Here is a 23,500-nt window from a genome sequence, read left to right on the forward strand (position 1 = left end):
GGAATAGTACTTCTAAAAATATTTGTGAACTGCTTTTTAGCATGAGCATGAGCATCTATGCATGTGTAGATTTGCTTAGCTTTCGTGACTTCACAACAATTTACAGAAGTAGGCCAGGGAATAGTACTCCTAAAAATATTTGTGAACTGCTTTTTAGCATGAGCATCTATGCATGTGTAGATTTGCTCATGCGAAATCTGAGTGTTTGCAAGTTCACTTTTCTCCAACCATTTTCTTTCCAACCCTGGAAGAAGTTTTAAGTCTGCCATTGTCAGGAGTTATTTCCAACCTTTCTTAGTATGGGAAAAGATTAGAGAAGAGTTGGTGAAATCCCTTATAACATACAAGTTAGTAGGTTTTCACAGACTCAAAAGGGCATTTCCAACCCAGGAACTATTGCTTACCACTACCTTCAGCCCCAGTATGTAAATCTACAGAAACGTGCCAATATAAGGGAATTACTAGTATTCAAACCCACTATGGTATGAGCCTTGGCATAATCAGAGAGGCTATATCAGCGCTCTTATATAATGAGATTGCTGCCATATTTTGTCGCCTCATTACATGGCACAAAAGAGACAGGTGGATTTTGTTACAAGACAAGTAGATTTATGAAGCAGCCTGTCCCATGGACAAGGAGATATTTTATTAAATACCACATCCCTGCATATGTATGTTTGTTTCTGACCTCCATAAGACCTACATTTACTGTCATAGTTACCTGCATTTATATACTTTTTGCACTTTTTTGTGAATTCACTAGATGTACTTTTTAGCAGTAGATTCAGCACCTGAGTAAGTTTATCCTAAACGCATCCTAAATTTTCTTATCTCTGAATCTCTATAATTCACCAAATGTTGCAGACAAAGAGGGAGCTGCACAAAAGAGGTGTCTCTTTGAAGTATTTTGGCCCTTTTCCTGCTACGAGTAGCCTTCCAACCCGCTGCTGATATACTGCAGTGATGCTGTCCCACCAGGGTTGCAAGAATGCTCTTCAGAGCTTGTTCACACTAAAACGTTGTGGGACAAATTTACAAATGTTTCATACAGTGCAGCACAGCAACCAAAGTTTCTGGGCTTAGATTCGTGAAATGGAGAGAGCAGAAAAGTGCCTTGGCTTCTAGGACATGGTGCTGTATCTGTCGTTCAATGCACGGACACGCTTTAGGCCACCTTGTGACAGGTACACATCCTTGCACCATAGTGCAAGTGGGTTTGTGTGATGTCTAAATTAGGATTTTTTCTAGAAAGGTATCCTTCAAGTACAAAATAATATGCTTAGATATACGTCAACGCTTTTCCAAGTTTGTGTGTACTCTGCAGTACAGCACACATGCAAAGTTGGTCAAAATTCCCTCCAGGAGGCATATATTTGTGATGAAAATCCCTGTCGACCTTTTTTGGTAGATAGGGTTATTTGTCAGAAATGATGGGTGTTTGCTTGAAAACGGCCTGTACTGCTGATAATAGGCCACCTTGATGCCAAGTACCTCAAAGTGCCACTTTAGGCATACCTGAGGACTACTTTCGAGCAAAAGTTAGCACTGAATTTTTTTTAAACTATGCCTCAGAGTGCAAGTCCTCAATCCTGCACTCTGTGTTGTCATGTGATCAATTAATCAATACATTTAACGGTACCTGTAGAGCGAAGCTTATCACCCATCAGGGTATCCAGGAACTGGGTTGCTGGGCTTAGTCAAAGAGCCAGGTCTTGAGTTTATTCCTGAAATCCATCAGCGAGGTTGATGTTCGGAAGGGGAGGTCATTCCAGGACTTGGATTCGAGGTGAGAGAAGGAGCATCCTCCGCTGTGGCTACAACGGGTGTGCTGTGTTTGTGCCAGGGCAAGGGAGCTGGAGTAAAGGTTTCTGGAGGGTTAGTGGAAGTTCAGGCAGTGGTTCATGTATGCTGGTCCTTGCTCAAGGAGAGCTTTGTAGACATGTCAGTAGCTTGAATTGGCATCTTTTCTGGGTGGGGAGCCAGGGGAGGTTCCTATGGGGCTGGGTGATGTGGGTCCATTTGGGCAGATTGAGGGTTAGCTGGCCGCTGAGTTCTGTATTGTCTGGAGCCTTCTCAGTAGTTTGATGGTGGTTCCTGCGTATAGTGTATTGACATAGTCCAGATGGCTGGTGATTAGGGCTTACATGACTGTTTTTCTGGTGCTTGTGAGGAGCCATTTGGAGTCCTTGGAGCAGACGGGATTCATTTGTCGTCATGGTGAGTTTGCTGTCCAGGATGATGCCAAGGTTGAGGCGTGGTCTTTTTGTGTGGGGGTGGGTCTGAGTTCCAGACGCCACCAGAGGGAGGTGTGGTTGCCAAAGATCAGCACTTCGGTCTTGTCCGTGCTGAGTTTCAGAAAGTTGTCCCTTAGCGAGGTTGCAATGTTATTCATGCATTTGTGGAAGCTGGTCTTTGTTGTGGTGGGGTCTGCTGAGTGCGAGAGTATGAGCTGGGTGTCGGCGGCATAGGATATGATGTTGATGTTGTGAGTTCTGACAATGTCGGCTTATGGCGTCATGTAGCTGTTGAAGAGGGAGGGGCTGAGTTGAATCTCGGGAGATGCCCCAGATGGTGCTCTTGGCTTGTGAGGTGAAGAGGGGGAGACGGATTCTCAGCGTACGTCCCATGAGGAATGATGTAATCCATCTGAGTGTGTCTCCTTTATTTCTGATCTGGTGCAGTATCTTGATGAGTGCGTGGTGGGAAAATGTGTAAATGGCTGCAGAAGATCGAGAAGGATCATGACTGCCAATTCTCCTCGATCGTTTAGGGTGTGGATATCATCTGTAGTGGCAAATAGGGTGGTCTGGGTGCTGTGGCTAGCTTGGGAGCCTGATTGGGAGGGGTATTGCAGGTTGTTTCTTTCCACATGTTTGGTGAGCTGATGGTTAATAGCCTTCACCAGGGCTTTGGCAGGAAACGGGAGCAAAGAAATGGGGTGGTAGTTGTAGAGATCACTGGGGTCGGTGGAGGGTTTCTTGAAGAGTGTTCTGACCTCTGTATGTTTCCATGTGTCTGGAAAGGTGGCTGTGGCGATAGATGCATTGAGAGTGCTGGTGTGCTGGTGGCTGATCTTGTTGCTTCCTAGGTTGAAGAGGCGGTGGGGGCATGGGTCGGTGGGTGCCACTGAGTGGTTGGAGTTCATTATGACTGTGTTGTCCGGTGTGGTTAGCTTTTCCCATATGGTTAGATGTTGGTCAGGGGAGGTTTAAGAGTGGGGAGGATGAGGAGGTCGGTGGGATGGAGCTCAAAGTTCCTGTAAATGGTGAATATTTTGTTGTGGAAGTGATCTGCTAAAGCATCGCAGAGCTCCTGTAAGTAAGGGATTGTGTTTTTGGTGGCTGTTGAGCAGGCAAACTCTCTGATGATGGTGAAGAGTTCCATGGTGTGGTTGGCGCCACCTCAATGTGGTGTGCAAGGGCTTCCTTTTTCGTGTCTTTGAGTTGTGGCATTTCTTTAGGGCTGAGTTGAAAGTAGTTCAGTCTGTATCATCTCTGCTGGTGCACCATCTTTCTAGTTGTTTGCTGTTGCGTTTCATTGTGCTGAGTTCCAGAGTGCACCAGCCTGTTTGTTTGGTCGATCTGCAAGCTTTGGCCGGTCTGAAGGGGCAACTCGGTCATTGACATTAGTGATCCAGGTGTTGAAGTTCTCTACTACCTGTTTAAGGTTGGTTGCTGTGTCAGGCTGGGTGGTGTTGAGGGCATTTGTTCATTAGTTCTGTGTCACTTTGCCCCATTTGCCGAAGGAGGTGTGCGAGGTTTGGAGATAGTGCGAGGTGGTCCTGCAATGGTGAAGTGGATGATAGAGTGGTCGGACCAGGTGAGTTCCGTGGTATGGCTGCATTTAACTTGGTTACTGGACGTGAAGATAGGGTCTAGTGTGTGTCCTGCCCTGTGCATAGGGTGTGTGACCTACTAGGTGAGGCCGATGCTGTCCATTCGTTCCAGGAAGTTGGCGGAGTTGGTGTCTGTGGGGTCGTCCAGGTGGAAGTTGAAGTCTCCGAGGAAGATGTAGTGCTTGGATTTGATGGTGAGTGGGGCGATGAAGTCTGTGATGGTGTCGCAGAGGCCAGTTGATGATCCTAAGGGTCTTTAGGCAAAGGTCCCTTTGATTGTTGTTTTGTCATCGGTGTGGAGTTGGAAATTCATGTGCTCCATGATAGGCATAGTTTTGTCTTCGGTGGTGGTGCAGTAGATTCTTTGTGGATGATGGCGATGCCACCTCCGTGTTTGTTGGTACGGTCACGATGTTTCGGATTGTAGCCATTGGGTGTCTCTATGCCGATGTCGGGGGCTGAAAACGGGTTGAGCAATGTCTCTGTGATGGAGGTCACTTTGATGTCAAGGTTGGAGATGGTGTCTAGACTTCAGTGGCGAGTTATTGAAGAGCAATCTGGCATTGATCAGGAGGCATTATGGGATCCTGGGAAAGTATTGAACACATAGGGCCCGATTCACAAAGAGTCTCCGCAGTCGTGGAGGGGGTGCAGGTCCGCAGTAGTGGTGGTGTCTCCGCAATGAGAATTCTCGAGTGTGTTGAACACCAGGTAATGCATTATCGAATCCTGTGAGCATAGTTAACACAAGGTGACATTATAGAACCCAGGGAATGTATGGACTACCAAGTAATGCATTACAGAATGTTGGGAGTGTATTGAACACTAAGTTACACTTTAAGGAATCATGTGCGTTTACTTAACACCAAATGACATGTAGAATATTGGGAATGTATTAAACACAGAGTGTTGCATTTTGGAATCCTGGGAGTGTACTCCACACCAAGTAATGCATGATAGAATCCGGGAAGTGTATTGAACACCAAGCAATGCATTATGGAATTCTTGGGAGTGTATTGAACTCCAGGTCATGTATTATGGAATCCTTGGAGTGTACTGAACACCACTTGATGCTTTATGTAATTGCATGAGTTTATTGAATGTCAGGTGACGTACAATGGAATCCTTGCAGTGTACTGAACACCACTTGATGCTTTATGTAATCCCATGAGTTTATTGACCGTCAGCTGATGTATTATGGAATCATGTGAATGTATTGAACACCAAGTGATGCATTATGGAATGCAAAGAGTGTTTTGCATCCAAATGATGCATTGTGAATCCCAGAGAGTTTCTTGAATACAGAGTGATGTACAGTGGAATCCTGGGATGGCTTGAACACCGAATGAAGCATAACGGAATCCTGGAGTGTACTGAACGCCAAGTGATGCATTACAGAATCCAGGGAATGTATTAAACACCAAGAGACACATAGTAGAATGGTGTGAGGGTATTAAACACCAAGTGATGAATTATGGAATACTGGTAGTGGCTTGACCAAGTGATTAATTATATACTCTTACAGGAGTTCCCGATATGATAATTCATTACATGCTGGTGTTTCCAGAGTGTCCTTGACATGGTGCTGATCTCCGAATCTCAGGCTAGTGCTAGCGAGGTGCAAGAAGATTTACAACTTCAGCTGTGAACTTGAGTGAGAACATAAAAGGTCAAGTCTAGTTGCAGCCATCAGCATCAATTCAACACTGTTCCGGGGTAGTAAAAAGATCTTCTTGGAGCTCCTGCAGTCTCTACTTTCCCCAATCTGAGAAGATCCCTTGATGTACACTGAAAACACCAGTGCACCCCCAGAAGAGGAGGAGCCCACTCTCTTCCACTCCTGGGAATTGACCTTTGTTACTGAGTGCTGAACCACAGTGTCTCCCACGCGTCATCCATTGGCCAGGAGTCAAGGAGAGGGAGAAGTCGGAATCAACTGACTCCCTTATACACCTCAGTCATGGGTACTGAGGGCAGTGGCCTATGTTCTACTTGTCCTAACAACCCTGTCAGCCACAAGGGAAAGACATGGCCATTGCTTCTAACAAATTCTGAACTTGAAGGGTCATTCCACGAAAGGAAAAAAATCTTGCCCTCCTAGCTCATCAACAGCCACCCAACAATACAGATTTCTGGCTGTCTCTTAGGGTAATGAAGCAGGCGGGCGCCGTAAAATGTGGCATATTTCACGTGGTGGCCCATTTGAAAGCCCGGTTACAGATCACCTCTATGAAACGATACTCCGGATAGAAATGTGTAAGAGTTGATTGGTCGTGGTGGAGCCCTAACCAGCATATTTCAGATTCATATTTCTTCAACTTACAAAGGTGTGAGGTGGCCTGATACACGTGGGCACCCCTACGAGGGATGCGCCTCCGCAATGTAACTGCAATTGTATTTTTTTCTGGCAACGCTGGCAATAGTACCTTTAAATCCATGGCAACCAGTGAACTTACAACTGGTTACCTGGGTAAAAACGCATTTTTCGTTGCCATGACTGCAGCTAGCAGGGTGAGTGAGTTGCAAGCACTCTGCTTCTGAGCTTTGAACAATGTCATTTGTAAAAGAAATGCGGTGCTCAGAACACGCCCTTCCGTTCTACACAAAGAACTTTGGAATTTAAATCGGAACGAAGACACACATCTAGATGTTTTTCCTCGAGACCACAAGGCATATTAAACTCGTCTCTGTGGGTGATACAGCACTGAGACTAAAATGTGATTGGGGAAGGATAGCAGCATTTTACCCAGACATGCTTGCCACCCCTGGAAGGAGCAACATTTCACCCAGACACGCCTGCCACCCCTGGAAGGAGCAACATTTCACCCAGACACGCCTGCCACCCCTGGAAGGAGCAACATTTCACCCAGACACGCCTGCCACCCCTGGAAGGAGCAACATTTCACCCAGACACGCCTGCCACCCCTGGAAGGAGCAACATTTCACCCAGACACGCCTGCCACCCCTGGAAGGAGCAACATTTCACCCAGACACGCCTGCCACCCCTGGAAGGAGCAACATTTCACCCAGACACGCCTGCCTCCCCTGGAAGGAGCAACATTTCACCCAGACACGCCTGCCACCCCTGGAAGGAGCAACATTTCACCCAGACACGCCTGCCTCCCCTGGAAGGAGCAACATTTCACCCAGACACGCCTGCCACCCCTGGAAGGAGCAACATTTCACCCAGACACGCCTGCCACCCCTGGAAGGAGCAACATTTCACCCAGACACGCCTGCCTCCCCTGGAAGGAGCAACATTTCACCCAGACACGCCTGCCACCCCTGAAAGGAGCAACATTTCACCCAGACATGCCTGCCACCCCTGGAAGGAGCTCGTAATTTGGCTCGGTTTCCATGTTCTTGTACAGGCATTTTTAGGCATTGGTGCGCACCTGGTTGTTTCTGGCCGATCGGTTGTCATTAAAAGCATGCTTGTTGCAGGTCCGTCTAGACTAGTTCCGGTCACTCGAGGCAGGCAGAATGAGGCACAACCCCATCTGTTAATGAAAGCTGTATCCTGTGTGTTTTGGACGTGCTGAGGTTTGGTTCCTGGAGGGCGCCCCCACTATTAAACCTTCCTTCCCTCTTGAATACTCTGAATGGGAGAGGCTTGGCTTTGGACAAGGCTGCTCTTTCACATTCATTGGATCTGCTCCTGTGGAGCTGAAGGGCCTTGGGTGACATACGTGTAGCTAAGCAGGAACATTTCTCAAAATGGTGGCAAGGTTATTTTCCCACATGGGCTGTGTGGTAGAGTAGACACAGAGGAAGACTTTCATGTGGATTTTATTGCGCCCCTGAGAGAGAGAGTGTGACCGCCCTCTTCAAGTACTGACCTAGGTGCTCAAAAGAACAAACGTTTTTCTGGGAACAAAACGTGATGGGTTTTGCCATGCGGGCATGTTCTACCTCTCGGCACTGAACTGTCCTGTCAGAGTCCACAAGTCTGGGCTGAGTGGACCTTTCTGGGTGTGTAGTCAGAGTATCCTGAAAGGAGTATACATCGTGTAAGTGGTGGCACCGCTTGGGGACTCTGATGTGAGGGCAGCTTGTTCCAAGAGAGGTCCAACATTATGTTTTTTAAAGATTATTTTTATTAGGTTTACCAATAAAACAATAGAACAACAGTGTCACTCTCAGTGTATTACATGGCATCCTGTGACATTTATCGTAACTGACAGTGAAAGGGACATTTGCTTCAAACCACATTAAACAGCTTTAAAAGGAACAGCGGATAGGGGTGTGGCAGGACATGGCAGCAGATGGAGTTGGGGGGAGTGACATGAGATGAGTACAGCGAGGGAGGCTCAGAAAGGGGGTGCGGAGTCACAGACTGTTGTTGCACATGTGAAGTAAGGGGCGGAGATACCAGTAGCAGCGGGAGTAGGGCAGCTATGCAGCTTTGGGGGGAGGACGTCGCTCTTAATATGCAGTCGGAATTGTGTTACTAGGGTCGCTGTTTTCGTAAATGTCAAAGAGATCCAAGATAAAGGAAGAAAGCTGGGTTCTTTTTTATTGGTTCAGACTACGGGCCTTTTGTCTGAAAGCCCAAGAGAGTGGATGTAGGTGCTTAGACAACCCACACCCAAAGACTTCATCAAATTATACCGAGATCCTGATCGAAACCTGTGGCAAAGACCAGAAACGAGTTCACAAAATATGTGCTCATGGTATTGCTGATTGGATAGAGGGCCTGAAATGGGCCAAGATAGAGGGATAAAACGTGAAAAAAACAATTGAATTGAAAAACACTGACTTAACAAACGTTCATGAACAATGAAGAAACGCTTGTACTCACTGCAAAAAAAGACGATTTCACAAGATACTGTCCTGGTTACCATGGTAGGTGGGCAGATGACACCGGAATGGGAGGTGACATGGGCGGCTTCTTCCTAGATCATTTTTAGATTCGGAAGAGTCTTTATGTGAGTGTCCCCTATTTAGGCTCTGCCCTACCAAAAGCAAAGCCAAAGTGGAGGAGAACTTCTATGACCCCATCCGGGAGAGTAGGAGGAGGAGGTCACCGACCAACATCAAATTGTCTTCCCTTCCCTAGAGGACATCATCAAAACAGACAAGGTGTGGGGTGCCATCTTTGCCTCAGAGGTCCCACGTCGGTCTCCCATTTATGCAATAAACTATTATTCTAATGGTGCAAAGAAAATGTAATATTGGGTTTGAACAACTATAACCCGAAAACATAGTTTAAGCACACAGAGATTAATACAAAATAGAAAGGAACGGAGAGCAAGCAGCATTGGAAAAGTACTTCTTTTTAGGCTGACGTGCACGTGTGATAAGTGAAAATGCCCTTCACTCACGGTGCAGGAGAGCCAATGGCAGAAGAGGGCTCAGACACTGCCCCATGCTGCAGTGAGTGGAAGCAGAATATGGATGAGGTTATTGTTGACATTTGCATTGAAGCACAGTTTGAAGTGCAAAAGAAGTGGAACACCAAGATGCAGTGACAATCCTACAATCATAGACGAGGTACGTAAATGTAGATTAGTACTGGATCAGTATACAAACCAACCTATCACTTATGTCCAGTAACTAAATAACAATATTTACAGAGGAAAGGTAAAACGCACAAGTACAAATTAATTTCATCTCTCACTCTTGAACTTAGTCACTGAATTAATGAAAGTCTTGCGTAGTCATAAACACATTTACACACTTTCTTGTTAACATATGCTGCCAGAGCTAGGAGATAATATTAAATTATTACCTTTCCTAGTGAGTTCTCCAGTTTTTTAGGTTTTGAATGGTGACCACTATTGTAGCCCCATCATCCTTAGCTAAACCATAACCTCAATTTGTTTTCTTTGAATTTCGAGTGTTGGTGTGGTTGAAATCCACCTACAGTGCCCGCAATAGTTTAAGGCAATAAATTACCCTCACCTACCCCAGGCACCAGTGAGCCTTAACGGGCCCAGGAGGAAATAAACCCCAGGCAGTCCCAGGATGAAATGTTCCCAGGCAGCATTGAACCTTAATAACAATAATCCTAGTCTTTGCTGACTCTGTCTGGATAACCTTAGGAAACTGGGCACCTTCCCCTTGAATGACAGAGGGAAGATGCACACCCCCCACCTCGCCTGCATTGGGTTTGCCGTACCTCTGTGTGCCCTGTAAACAGGTACACCACATACCCGGGCGGGTACGGATCTGGCTAGTAGCGGGTAGTAGCACTGAGTGTGCCACCCAACGGATAGCCATCAACCCTATATCGGGTCTGCCATGGCAGGCCTGTGGGGGGACATTGCACCCCTGCCTAGGTTGGCAACACTTAGACCTTGGCCGAACTTGAATGGGTTATTTCATATCATGAGAGACCCCCCAGGGAAGCCCTGAAGGGCACTGGGGGGTGGGGAGTGGGGGGCATGGTAGACTGGAGGCTGGGCGGGCACATATGGATGTTCCCTGCCCAGGTAGTGAGGAACCCCCCAATGTGGTTTCCCCTGCCTTAGAGTTCAGCTCTCCCCATGTATACTTCTGGGGAATTGCTGAATATCTGGACTGGCCATGGGCCTTGCGCATATCCTCACTGCCAAGGCCATAGGGGAGTGCGTGAGCCTTCCTACACAGATTAGGAAGAGGCACTGGAGCACTATTCCAGAACATGGGCTGATTTGCTAACACAGACCGGGGTGTGCACCCCGGCCCGGATGCTTTTTTGGATACGTGACCCGTCTGGAGGATGCGCCCAGGCACCAATGGCACATTGGATAGGTGCCCAGCCAGCCATTGTGGGCTGATGAGTGTATACCTTCACCCCTCGTGTTCTAACCTCCAGGTCAGACCTGCCGGTGCAGGCATGTGTGTGCGCAGTTACATCCATGGTGCTAGCGGCAAGGGGCCTGGTCTGATGTCAATGACTGGGAGTGCGCAATCACACACATGAGGGGATCCAACCATGTCTGGCTGGACCAAGCAGGGTGGTGTGTGCGCACTGGCACCAAAGGTGGTAGGGCCTAGGTAAGCCCTGTACCCGGCCTGTTCTTACTGCATGAATATGTGCACGCTTTTCCCATCCATTTTGGAAAGTGGTGCTGATTCACTGTTCTGAAACATGGTCCGTCTGTCACTGCAGACTGGTTGCTGTGCACTGGCATCAATCAGGAGTAAACTGATTAGCAGTTTGCCATTCTATGCTGCTATGAGTGCGCACCAGCACCTATAATGCCAGTGATTGTGTGTACGGCTTGCCAACATAGGCTATTGCATGCTCACTGACCCACATATTAGTGAAACCCATGTCCAGTCTGCCGTGCAGACTCCGGCAGGTGCACTGGCACCACTGGTGCTGAGAAATATGTGTCCCTCCTGCCATCGCAGATCGGGTGGGCAAAAGCGCATGTATGTCCAGTTAGGAATACCCATGTGTGTTTTCACTACCTTTGCAGCCTGCTCTTTGCATAAGTTAATAATTGGAAGTGGTTGACAATACTTCACACTGCAATGGTGAATTGCAGTGGAGCAACCTCATGATGTTTCATATCAGTCGTTTCGCAGTGCCAAACGCTTTCCATTGGTAAAGAGGGTTTGGCATAACTAGCTTAGAAATACCACTTATAGAATATGGACATTTCTATGATCCAAGATTGTTGGTGGCAATGGTGTCTGGCTCCATTGGACACCAGGGGTCAGGGGGAGCACACCTGTGCCTTCCCCAATTGACAGCCATAAAACATGGGCATCCCACAGGAATTGTTAACATATCGCCGAGTTCTTGTTTTAGCTGGTGGGTTTCATTAAATCCTCAATTAGTTTAGCCAATTATTGTATGATTAAAAGAATAAGATCCAGCGAACACTTATTTAGTATGGCTTGCCACCTTTCCGTGAATTTAGGATTGTTTTTGCATAGTGTCGATTTGAGCGAGTTGCGAAGCCCACAAGGAATTCTTTGTACTTTATGGTACATAATGAGCGTACTTGCATGTAATTTTTGGTTGACTATTTTCTTTGACAGATAGAGAAGTTGTTTGATGTTGCTTTGTTTAGAACCAGTGGTTGATAATAAAGTTTCACTCTCTTCGATAAGGGAATAAATTCGTTGTGTATCCTCCTCCGTGAATCTAAAAGTTTCTGCTTTCTCATCTGTAATCCTGATAATGTCCTCATATTGCATTTTGTAATATGGTGGAGCGTGGTTCTGTTGACTCAGAAAGGGTGATTGGTGAACAGAATTTTATACAGAACCGTCGCACTTTTGATGCTTTCAGTGGACACTTCCAAAAAATGGGGATATAAGGTTCTTAACGATGTAATATGAACCCTAAAAAAACGTTTCTTTGATGATGGATATACTGTTTTACAAGTTATTATAGTGGTGTATATTTTCCTTCTACAGATTAACTATGCCCCTGAAGAAGGGCAAATTGCCCGAAATGCATTGGGCCATGTATTATAATTTCTAATGATGAACAACATTGATTTTGAAAGAAATAAATAATTCAAAGAATTGACATTTTTGAATAAAACTTTATTTGAAAGACGCACAAACTTTAAAGGAAATTGTTTTTCTGTGTGCTTTTGAGGACGTAATTCCCAGCTGGAGTAACGCTACAATTCACTGTTTCATTTCTTCCAAGACCCAGAAGGAAGATCTCAAATAGCACCAACATACACTAACCATCTTTTCCCCTTTGTATGAACTACGAGTGCGACGGTTCTGTATAAAATTCTGTTCATCCCACAGGAATGGCAGACCTCTGCCATTTGAGGGCTGATTGGAATAGATTGAAGATAGAGGTTGTGACACCTAGCCTCTATGGGCCGAATCATGGATCTGCATTCCAAGGACCCATGGCAGGCAGGCCTACAATTTAGGGAAGACATCTGTGGTTCAAAGGGAAAACTCTCTAAACCACCCGACTTCAAAGACGCACAACAGTATAACTATGGGTGCCATCCTTCAGCAAGGAGTGAGATACACTTGTTGGGACTTGGGACCAGAGAACCCAGATTGCGTGCTCCACATTGTCAGAGGACTCTATGGTACACATGGAGGATAATAGTCCAAATAGAGACTGGCCTGGACTGAGGACCTGCTGAAGTGTGGCACCATGAAGTGTGCTCCCCAAGGGCTCGACTACGTTCCTCCTGTTCTCTCAGAGATCTCAGGAACATCAAATATCTTCCCAGAGGGACCTACACCATATACCTGTGACATCTGGAGAGCCGTGCCCTCTCAAGCGCCCAACTCGGTTACTAAATCTAAACTAGTAGCGTGGTGTGAATGTGGACCTAAGACTTGAACCCAGAAATCATGCCCGCATCTAAGGAGTGTGGTTCCAGTACTGGTGGGACCTCGACACTCATAAGCGTCTAGTGGTGGTGAGCAGATTCACCGTTTGCAGGACCCCTCATTGCTCATGTCTCATTCCTCTCTTGCGACACGCTCATGCTCATTACGTGCGGTGTCCAATTCACAGGGTGCAACCCTTGGAGGTGGTAGAGCCTCATTCTACCTCATGTGGCTCTGCTGAACTTGCACCTGTTTGTGTGTGACCGGACTGGTCTTGTGCAACCTGTATCACCGTTCACCAAACATTGTGCCTCATTTCCAGGGAGGTACAGAATTGCAACTCTTTGCTGTGTGTGTGTGATCGGAATTGCCTGGTGCAACCCAACTCGACATGCACCAGTCATTGTGCCTCCTTTCCAGGGAGGTGCAGAATTTGCAACTCATGGTGTTTGAAATATGAAAGTGCCTAGTGCAATCATATCAACACACACCAGACGTTGTGCCTGGATCGCCCAAGCACGACGTAGATCATTGTGTACGAATTGGGCGCCTCATCCTATCGAGAGGCTCCCCTGTGTTACTCCTCATTCATTGGTTGTTTCCTTGTTGACCCTCATCACCGTGGACCAACTGCTGTCTCCACACCTGGCCCCTCCCAAAGACATATTGGTGCCAGGTAGTAGCAAGAGAGATTGACTGGGTTGAAGAAATGCTTTATGGACAGTTTGAAAGCGGGTCAAGAGACTGCGTGACTCCTTTGTGTTTTGCGACCTGTGAGTATACTTCCAGAGTGGCTGCTAACGTCTCCCTTGTTTACGTCTGGCTCCTAATTAAAACTGATGCTTATTCCCTCCTCCTTCCCAAGGACCCAGACTAAGGGGCCAATTACGATGTCAGTCCGAAAGCATTCCGACCGAATCGGTCTCAAATGGTTTCTGACCAAATCGGATTCGGGGAGTCCAACTGACCGATTATGATGCTTACGTATAAGATTCGGCTAGACTTCCATTGACTTCAATGGGAGCCTGTCTTCCAACCGAATATTCTGGCTCCCATTGAAGAAAGGGGTGGCTGGGGCAAATCGTGCACCCCTTGGTGCCTGCCACACTGTGCATGGTTGGAAAGGGGGTCCCTTGGGTACCCTCACAGGCCCCATTCGGAAGGCTCCGGGTTAAGGGGGGCCTGCTGGCCCCCAAAGTCAGATTCTGACAGCTGATCCATGTCGGAACAACTGATTCGGAAAGGCTGCCCAAATCTGACATCGTAATCGCTCGGTGGGATACGTGATCCGTAGACCTGTGCGAGTCTGCTCCGACTGACTTTGTTCCACCCAATGCCATCTGGAACCGAGTTGGCCCTGACTCGGAAAGTCCGAACTCTTTCCTACTATCATAATCAGTCGGTAGTAAAGCTTTCCGAATCGGTCGCAAAGATGGGTTCCTAATCGATTCAGAGCCTTTCCGACCGACATCGTAATTGACTCCTAAGTGTGACTTCGGCAGCGGCCCAGTGTCCGGGAGGCAGGCAGGTTATTTTCCATCCAGGGTATAAGACAATTGGAGTTAACTAGAGGGTGGAGGGAGTCTTCGGCTATGGAGTCTGCAGAGGGTGAACCATTGAACTGCTAGGTGCCAGTGGCACTGTATTAGGTTGCTGAGTGCATATGGGTGTGTAAGAGTATGCCATACCGTCTGGCTGATACCGGTCACCCTGCTTACTGGTGCGGAGTGAGAGTGTGTGAATGGGAGTGATTGTGTGTGGACCACCTGTGATTTACAACACTGACCGGCTGTGCCGCCTCATACGTTGATTGGTGCTAAAAGCACAATACCTTTTGGCACTGGGTTGTTCCCACATGGTGTTGTTGCTAAAAACTGTTCTATTTTTGTGTATGTACATAACTTTTATATTGTGCAGCACATAAGGGTGCTCTCTCTTAATTGGGGGTGGGGGGGTGCCGATGGGGAGCTGTCAACAATGTGCATATTAGTTAAATCATAACCATACGAGAGGGCTTAGTACTGCTAGTCATATTTCCAATTATGTTTTATGCCCAAAAGTATATGATGCAGCACTTTTCACCCTAAGTGGGTTGGGTACACCCAGACATTGGTACCTTGCTCACTGTGCCACTGGTTCAAGTTAGCCTGGCTGATGAGGGGTGATGCCCTGAAACCGGTCCCAGGATGCATGTTTCCGGTCTAGGGAGGACCTGGTTTGGAAGTTCGGGCTAAAATGTTCCCAGGAGGTGCAGGGTCAAGACTGATTTTCATATGGCTGGGTTCAAACTGGGTTGGCGAAGTGAGCAAAAGAATGATGGATTTAACCCAGATCTCTTGACTGGGAGTGAATGTTTGGTTTATTCAGAATTCCGTCCATTATTTTCTGCTGCAGCACAAAGGAGTGTGCTGGTCATGTTATAATGATTGAAGATGTGTGTTGAATATAGACACTTTTACATACATCCTGTATGAAGTCTCTTTTGTGAGGCTCAGTGCATTTACCTATTCACATTAATACTGCGATGAGACAATGTCTAGCACTTCTTTGCTTCCCAGAAATGTTGGTTGATAGAAAATTGAAGAAATTCTCCTCACTCTTGGAATTGTATCTGTGACTGGAATTCACCTACACAGTTCCTGCAGTTTGGTTTCACCAGCTGGTGACTGAAGGCATGAGTCATTTTTACTGAGCCACGTGTAGCACCCCATGCTGGCAGATACAAATCTCATATTGGCATGGAGGGGTCACCATAAAGAACCCACGACTCATAACAGGCAAATTGTCCTCTATTTAACAAAGAACATGCACTGCAGTCTGGGAGGTTTGCTGAGATTGTACCAATCCATGCCCATGTACATACCTACGTATCGGTGTATGTCAATATGAGGAAGGTGTTCAACAAGGTGGAAGGGAATCCCAGCTTATATTTCCAAGCACAGGCAACCAACCAGCCTGAAGTAGAGTTCCTCTCCTCAGAGGGTGCACCTTGACCTCTTCTCAGATTGCACTGTCTTGGGCAGAACCTGTGTGTACTTTTGTGTTTGTGTGTGTCATTGGCATACTTACTGTGTCTATGTGTTTGTACACCACGTCGTTGTCTATATGGTAAGTGGGAAGTTGTGTCTATGTGCTGCACATGAGTTGCGTATTTGTGTGTATAAGCTATTGCTGTGTCTTTAGCTGGAATGCAGTTTGTATGTGAATAATGCTGTATGTGTGTCTTCAGAATCTGTGACCAACACTTTGTGTGTGTGTGTGTATACTCTGTCAGAGAACAGCATGCATGTCGCCGTGTATGTGCTGTAGTAGTGCCTTAATTAAGTGACGTCTACAAGCAAGAGCTGTGTCTATATATGGATGCGCTATCCGCGTATGCATGTGTTTTGACCCAGCTGGTTGTATACCGTGTTTGTATTCAGCTGTCTATCTGCTGTGTGTGCAGATGTTTAGTCTTTGTGTGTGTACACATTGTGTATGTACTGTCTACATGTGTATGTGATGTGTCTGTGTGCCCACTTCTGCGTCTCTATATAGTGTGTGTGTGTAGGTGCCTATGCTGCATGAGTCCAACGCTGTGGGTCTATGTATCTACCGTGGCTGCTTCGGTGCACATCTGTGTGTTTCTGTATACACTGTGTGGCTGCATAAGTACGTGCGTATTGAACACTATAGATGTGCATATAGTGTCTGCCTGTAGTGGTCTAGCAATGCGTCTGTGTACAGACTTTACGGCTGTGCTGGTGCAACGCGTAATGTCTGTGCATACTGTAAGGCTGTGTTGGTGTACAGCTGCGTGGTGCATTCTCTGCAGCTGTGCTGTAACTCACCTTTGGCTCGTTATGTAGCTGTGTTTCTGTGTGCTCTTTGGCTGTGGTGCTGCCACGTGTGTGTCTATGTAGTCTAGGGCTGTGCTGGTGCACATCTTTGTGTACAATACGTAATTGCGTTTGATGCACAGCTGTTTGTCTGTGCACAGTGGGCTGTGCAGTCTGTGACTGTGTTGTTTTCAGCGGTGTGTATTCTACGAGGCTATGTTCGTTCGTGTACGGTGATGTGGCTGCACGGCGTGTTACTGTGTTGGTGCACGACTGTGTTTTATTGTGTGTAAGCTCTAAGTCTGCGCTGTTGCACATCTGTATGAATACTCTTCTCGGTGTCTGTATATCTCCTCTGTGTCTGTGCACAGCTGTGCGGCTGTGCCTTTCACCTCTCCTCTGATGTCAGCCATGCGCCTCTGCTGGGAGGGATTTACAAGGCTGCATCTCGGCTCCAGTTAGCAGGGTGCTGCGCTCTCGCTCTCTCTGCCTCCCGCCTCCTAAAATGTGCAGACATTTTCCCTCGCTCAGGCTGCTGCCTCGGACAGGCGCCTCTCTGCTCACATTCCCAGCCTCTCTCCTGCGTGCCTCTTCTTGGATCTGCCATTAGGGGCAGAGCAGCTGTGCTCGTGTTCATGTAGGACAGCGAGCCCCCTCCCCACACACACATTTTTTAATGCCAGAATGTTACTTAGCAACGGGGAGGGGTATTTTTTCGCTGAAGATGTAACTATACCATTATCTCTAACAGGAAACTTATGAAAGAGCCCGCTCCCCTCCGGTGCGCGCCCTCCCCTCTCCCCCTCAGAGCCCCGGGAATGGCTGCCGAGCTCGGCTCGGTCCCCACATGTGCCCCCCGCGCCTCGGCTCCATGCTGACATACCCGGGCTCCTGCTGCCCGACCTGGAGGTGGGGGCAACAGAAGAGCGGGCAGAGGAATGCGGGGTTTGGGCAGATACGGGCTCTGTTTTTTCTGGAGGTGTAACTTTGAGGGGCCGGGCTTTCAGGCTCGAGCGCGGTCCGAAGGTGGCAGAGAGGGAAGGGAGATGGAGGCTGAGAGCGAGGAAGGACGAGGAAGGGAGAGGAGGAGGCAGGGAGAAGAGAGGCAGAGGGGGATGCGGGGAGGAGTGAGGCTGAAAGGGGCAGACAGGTAGGACAGACAGGCGGGAAGGAAAGAGGCACAGGGAGAGAAAAAAGGAGAAAGAGGCAGGAGAGAAAGAAACCGAATAGCAGAAAGAGAAGGAGGCAGGGACAGGACAGAAGAGCCCCCTGCTACGGGCTTAAGGTTAGGATGGCGGATGTGCTGCTGGCCGCGGGGCAGGCTGTGAGAGGATGGGGCTGTGCGGGGCAGGTTGTGAGAGGACGGGGCTGTGCGGGGCAGGCTGTGAGAGGACGGGGCTGCGGGCTGTGAGAGGACGGGGCTACGGGCTGTGAGAGGACGGGGCTGCTGGCCGCGGGGCAGGCTGTGAGTGGACGGGGCTGCTGGCCGCGGGGCAGGCTGTGAGGGGACGGGGCAGGCTGTGATGGTGCTGTTGGCGGGCGCAGGGCGGACAGCTCCCCGTTCATCCCAGTGCACGGCGGCATGGTGCTGAAATCTAACCCTGCCATTCTCTTCTGCTCTCTCCCGCCCAGTGATTATATTATTGAAGAGAAGACGGCCGTGCTGGAGAAGCGGGAGCATGAGGGCTTCGGGTTTGTGTTGCGAGGGGCCAAAGGTAAGGGCCGAGTTTTCTATTTTTTGAAGCATTTTGGGCTCTGGGTACGGGGCGGGGGCTTCGCTTTGACATCTTAAGCTGTCGTACCCTTATTACCTTTCTTAAGCACGGCAATCAGCTACAGACAACCCGTGGCACACTTTGAAGTCCCTGCCTTTGCGACGCTGTGCCACAGCGCTCCTGTCCCGCGGCGACCCCATGTATGCCCACACCGTGCCGCTCTCCCTGACAGCAAGCACCGACTAGCTTAGTCCATATTCCCCCCACTGCTCATATACCCGCCACGGAGGACGCGTGCTTTATTGTGCCCCGCATTGCTGTGCCCATACCCCCGCGTTGCTTCTGCCCCTTGGTGCTCATGTCCCACACTCTTCCTACTCAATGTGCTGTGGTCCAAAGTTTTCCACCCCGCTATACATCGCCTATGATTGCATCACCGTCATTGTGCCCCTGCCCAGAGTGTTCATATCCCTTGGAGGCTCTGCCGACGGTGCCATGGTGCAGTGCTTCTGGCCCCCACTGTGCCTCTGCCGTGCATCGCCGCACAGACCACCTGCTTCACTGTGCCCTGACCCGAGGACCCGTGCCCTCATACTGTCCGCATCCCGCCTGGCTCGAGCCGCTGCTCTCGCGTCTCTCCTGCCATCACACGCTTTGGGGGCTGCCTTCGGTTGTCAGCTCTCTCCGGGTTCCACTCTGCACTTGCTGTGAATTATTTCTGAAGTGTAACCTAAGGTACGTGATCTGGACTCCTCACTCGGAGCTCCCTGGAACGCCTGGGCTCCTAAAAGAATGGCTTCTTCAGCCATCTGTCTCACTGCCTGCACTGGGGCGGCAGCGCAGGGATGCTGAAGACCCTAGGGGTGCCCACATCTGCTGGTTAGACGACTCCTCACTGCCTGCACTGGAGGAGGCTCCGAAGAGATGCTGAAGACACTTCAGGTGTGCACATCTGGTGGGTTCTGGCTCCTCACTGCCTGCACTGGAGGAGGCTCCGAAGAGATGCTGAAGACACTTTAGGTGTGCACATCTGGTGGGTTCTGGCTCCTCACTGCCTGCACTGGAGGAGGCTCCGAAGAGATTCTGAAGACACTTCAGGTGTGCACATCTGGTGGGTTCTGGCTCCTCACTGCCTGCACTGGAGGAGGCTCTGCAGAGATGCTAGCGAGCCTAGAGGTGTGCACATCTGGTGGGTTGTGGCTCCCCACTGCCCGCACTGGAGGAGGCTCTGCAGAGATACTGGCGAGCCTAGAGGTGTGCACATCTTCTGGGTTCTGGCTCCTCACTGCCTGCACTGGAGGAGGCTCCGAAGAGATTCTGAAGACACTTCAGGTGTGCACATCTGGTGGGTTGTGGCTCCTCACTGCCTGCACTGGAGGAGGCTCTGCAGAGATGCTAGCGAGCCTAGAGGTGTGCACATCTGGTGGGTTCTGGCTCCTCACTGCCTGCACTGGAGGAGGCTCTACAGAGATGCTGAAGAAACTTCAGGTGTGCACATCTGCTGGGTTGTGGCTCCTCACTGCCTGCACTGGAGGGGGTTCTGCAGAGATGCTGAAGACACTTCAGGTGTGCACATCTGGTGGGTTGTGGCTCCTCACGGCCCGCACTGGAGGGGGTTCTGCAGAGATGCTGAAGACACTTCAGGTGTGCACATCTGGTGGGTTGTGGCTCCTCACTGCCTGCACTGGAGGAGGGTCTGCAGAGATGCTGAAGACACTTCAGGTGTGCACATCTGGTGGGTTCTGGCTCCTCACTGCCTGCACTGGAGGAGGCTCCGAAGAGATGCTGAAGACACTTCAGGTGTGCACATCTGGTGGGTTCTGGCTCCTCACTGCCTGCACTGGAGGAGGCTCCGAAGAGATTCTGAAGACACTTCAGATGTGCACATCTGGTGGGTTCTGGCTCCTCACTGCCTGCACTGGAGGAGGCTCTGCAGAGATGCTAGCGAGCCTAGAGGTGTGCACATCTGGTGGGTTGTGGCTCCTCACTGCCCGCACTGGAGGAGGCTCTGCAGAGATACTGGCGAGCCTAGAGGTGTGCAAATCTGCTGGGTTCTGGCTCCTCACTGCCTGCACTGGAGGAGGCTCCGTAGAGATTCTGAAGACACTTCAGGTGTGCACATCTGCTGGGTTCTGGCTCCTCACTGCCTGCACTGGAGGAGGCTCCGTAGAGATTCTGAAGACACTTCAGGTGTGCACATCTGGTGGGTTGTGGCTCCTCACTGCCTGCACTGGAGGAGGCTCTGCAGAGATGCTAGCGAGCCTAGAGGTGTGCACATCTGGTGGGTTCTGGCTCCTCACTGCCTGCACTGGAGGAGGCTCTACAGAGATGCTGAAGAAACTTCAGGTGCGCACATCTGCTGGGTTGTGGCTCCTCACTGCCTGCACTGGAGGGGGTTCTGCAGAGATGCTGAAGACACTTCAGGTGTGCACACCTGGTGGGTTGTGGCTCCTCACGGCCCGCACTGGAGGGGGTTCTGCAGAGATGCTGAAGACACTTCAGGTGTGCACATCTGGTGGGTTGTGGCTCCTCACTGCCTGCACTGGAGGAGGGTCTGCAGAGATGCTGAAGACACTTCAGGTGTGCACATCTGGTGGGTTGTGGCTCCTCACTGCCTGCACTGGAGGAGGCTCTGCAGAGATGCTGAAGACACTTCAGGTGTGCACATCTGGTGGGTTGTGGCTCCTCACTGCCTGCACTGGAGGAGGGCCACTTGGACCACTGTCAGGAATATGCACTTTTAGAACTCGCACTTGGTAGAATTAGCACTTTGTAGGAATAACACTTAGCACATATAATAACTGTAGCACCAAATAATAAATGTAGCACACCGCCAGTAACCACTGGTAAAAGGTAAGTACCACCTACGCAATCGTAAACACCTTAGGCAAATATCACGAAGGGAATCATAAACTCACTAGCATAACCTATACTAGGAAAAACAACCTCATAAGCATGAAAACACATTCAGAGGTATAGGCCAGAAGCTTTACACATGATGCATGAAAACACATTCAGAGGTATAAGCCAGAAGCTTTACACATGATGCATGAAAACACATTCAGAGGTATAGGCAAGAAGCTTTTCACATGATGCATAAAAACACATTCAGAGGTATAGGCAAGAAGCTTTTCACATGATGCATAAAAGCAGTAGGCAGGTAATCACAATCACACCAAAAAGTACCCCTTGCCTGCCAGCCTAGCCATGGCGATTCACCCGCCATGGAAAAGCTTCCGTAAAGGGACATTTGAGGCCCATAGCATGCCCCTTTCTCCCCAGCCCCCAGACCTGCATATCACTGCACCATGTGGCAGGCACCGCATTGTGCCTGCCACGTAGTGCAGTGATATATGTAACATGTCCCTTTTTTCCATTGCAGGATGATGCAGCCAGCAGCACCTGCTGCAATGTAAAAGATAGGCACTGCGAACGCCGTAGTGGTAGTCGCACTGTAATGCCTATCAAGGGGCCACCACCTTGAAGGCCAGCGGTCCCATTCCCCGATTCGATGACAGACAGACTGAAGTCCATCTGCCATCGTAATCAGCCCCTAAGTTTGCAAACTTCTTGGTGTCTGCTTCATGCAGAAACCCTTTTAACATGTGCAGACTGCTTTCGGGCCACAGGAGTTATGCAGCAATGGAGGCCAAAATTACGTTGCAGTGTTGACTATACTATGCAACAATAAAAAGGCTGCAGCGTAATGTGGTACATTTTATGATACTTTAGTATTTTGACAAATATATACATACTAACAGCCTCTGCAAAGCTTTTGCCTCATTAGTACCTGTGTAACATACAAATGCTGCAGTGGGAAAGGTGACCAGTCAACCTTTCCAAAGGGCCCTACACTTCACAGCAACATAAGTCACATTTCTTTTAGTAATTTTTGATCTGATTGATCTACAACATTGTTGTGGGTGAAATTGTTAGATTATGCAGCAGATTATGTATTATGTGGCAAATATGATCCAGCCATAGTTAAGTGGAAAACATTTTTCCACTTAACTTAATTTTGCTCCAACACTGTAGTTGAACAATTTGTAAGTTCCCCAAACCCAAAAGTCGTGTTTGGGCACACTTTGCATTTTAAAAGCAGTCCTACAACACATGGCTACTTTTAAACTGACCTCAGGCTTCAGCAGTGCACACATGCAAGCGCAGAAAGGGCTGCTGCCCTCTAAACTGCCATGCCCTATTATATTCTAGGGACTTAAAGGTACTTCTAATCCCCCTGCCCTATTATGTACAGGGCCTTACAGGAGAGGTCATACCAATCATAGGGGTACCCTAACCCATAGTGCACCCTAGTGTATGTAGGTGTTTTCACTGTATTTTTAAGTGTCTCTTTCAGAATAGCACTGGCTCTGGGCCTGTTTGGGCAGAGGCCAGGGTCAGTCAGAGTCAGGTACCACCAGTACCAGTCAGCAAAACGTTGGGGAATGCCCAGGGCACAGGGTGGCTTTGCAATACTAGAGAAGCACAAACTCAGAATTTAAAACATAACACCATGGTCGGGGGGGGGGTTCTCTTTAATAATCAGAATTGATTTCTATTCTAATTAACCCATTTTCCAACATTAGGATAAAGAAAGACTGGGGAAAAATCATAAAGTCCTAATCTTTACCTTGACATTTTCATGCAGCTCTTTGATGACGGTTAACAGCTCACTGTTCAATGTTAGGATTTTAACTTATAAACTGCAAATACCAAAAGAATCTCTCAGACAAAAGCAGTAACTCACTGACCTATTTACATGATATGCATTTTGTGATCTGCGTGGTACACGTTCTTTGCAGCAAGCATATTGCCCCACTGTCGCTACCTTATCATGAGTCAAAACTTCCACTAGACAATCTCAATAAAGAACATTA

At 48.6% G+C, this 23,500-nt stretch overlaps 2 protein-coding genes across 4 annotated transcripts in view; one reads left to right on the forward strand and one right to left on the reverse strand.

Annotated features, from left to right (window-relative positions):
• The window catches only part of SHANK3 (SH3 and multiple ankyrin repeat domains 3), a 2,381,185-nt gene that overhangs the window by 1,894,725 nt on the left and 462,960 nt on the right, over positions 1 to 23,500 (forward strand). Inside the window, exon 16 of the mRNA XM_078677930.1 lies at positions 18,541 to 18,623. Within this exon, the coding sequence (XP_078534056.1) occupies positions 18,541 to 18,623 (83 nt within the window). The remainder of the gene's footprint in view (positions 1 to 18,540; positions 18,624 to 23,500) is intronic.
• Positions 1 to 23,500, reverse strand: part of LOC144820423 (uncharacterized) — an 858,373-nt gene that overhangs the window by 56,575 nt on the left and 778,298 nt on the right. The window contains exon 6 of one of the 3 annotated variants that reach the window (XR_013607811.1): positions 23,254 to 23,326. The exons of the other annotated variants lie outside the window; for them this stretch is intronic. The gene's annotated coding sequence lies outside the window, so the exon portion shown is untranslated. The remainder of the gene's footprint in view (positions 1 to 23,253; positions 23,327 to 23,500) is intronic. 3 annotated transcript variants of the gene reach the window in all.

Source organism: Lissotriton helveticus, chromosome 1_1 (assembly GCF_964261635.1).
Source record: "Lissotriton helveticus chromosome 1_1, aLisHel1.1, whole genome shotgun sequence".
In the NCBI taxonomy this organism is placed as follows: domain Eukaryota; kingdom Metazoa; phylum Chordata; class Amphibia; order Caudata; family Salamandridae; genus Lissotriton; species Lissotriton helveticus.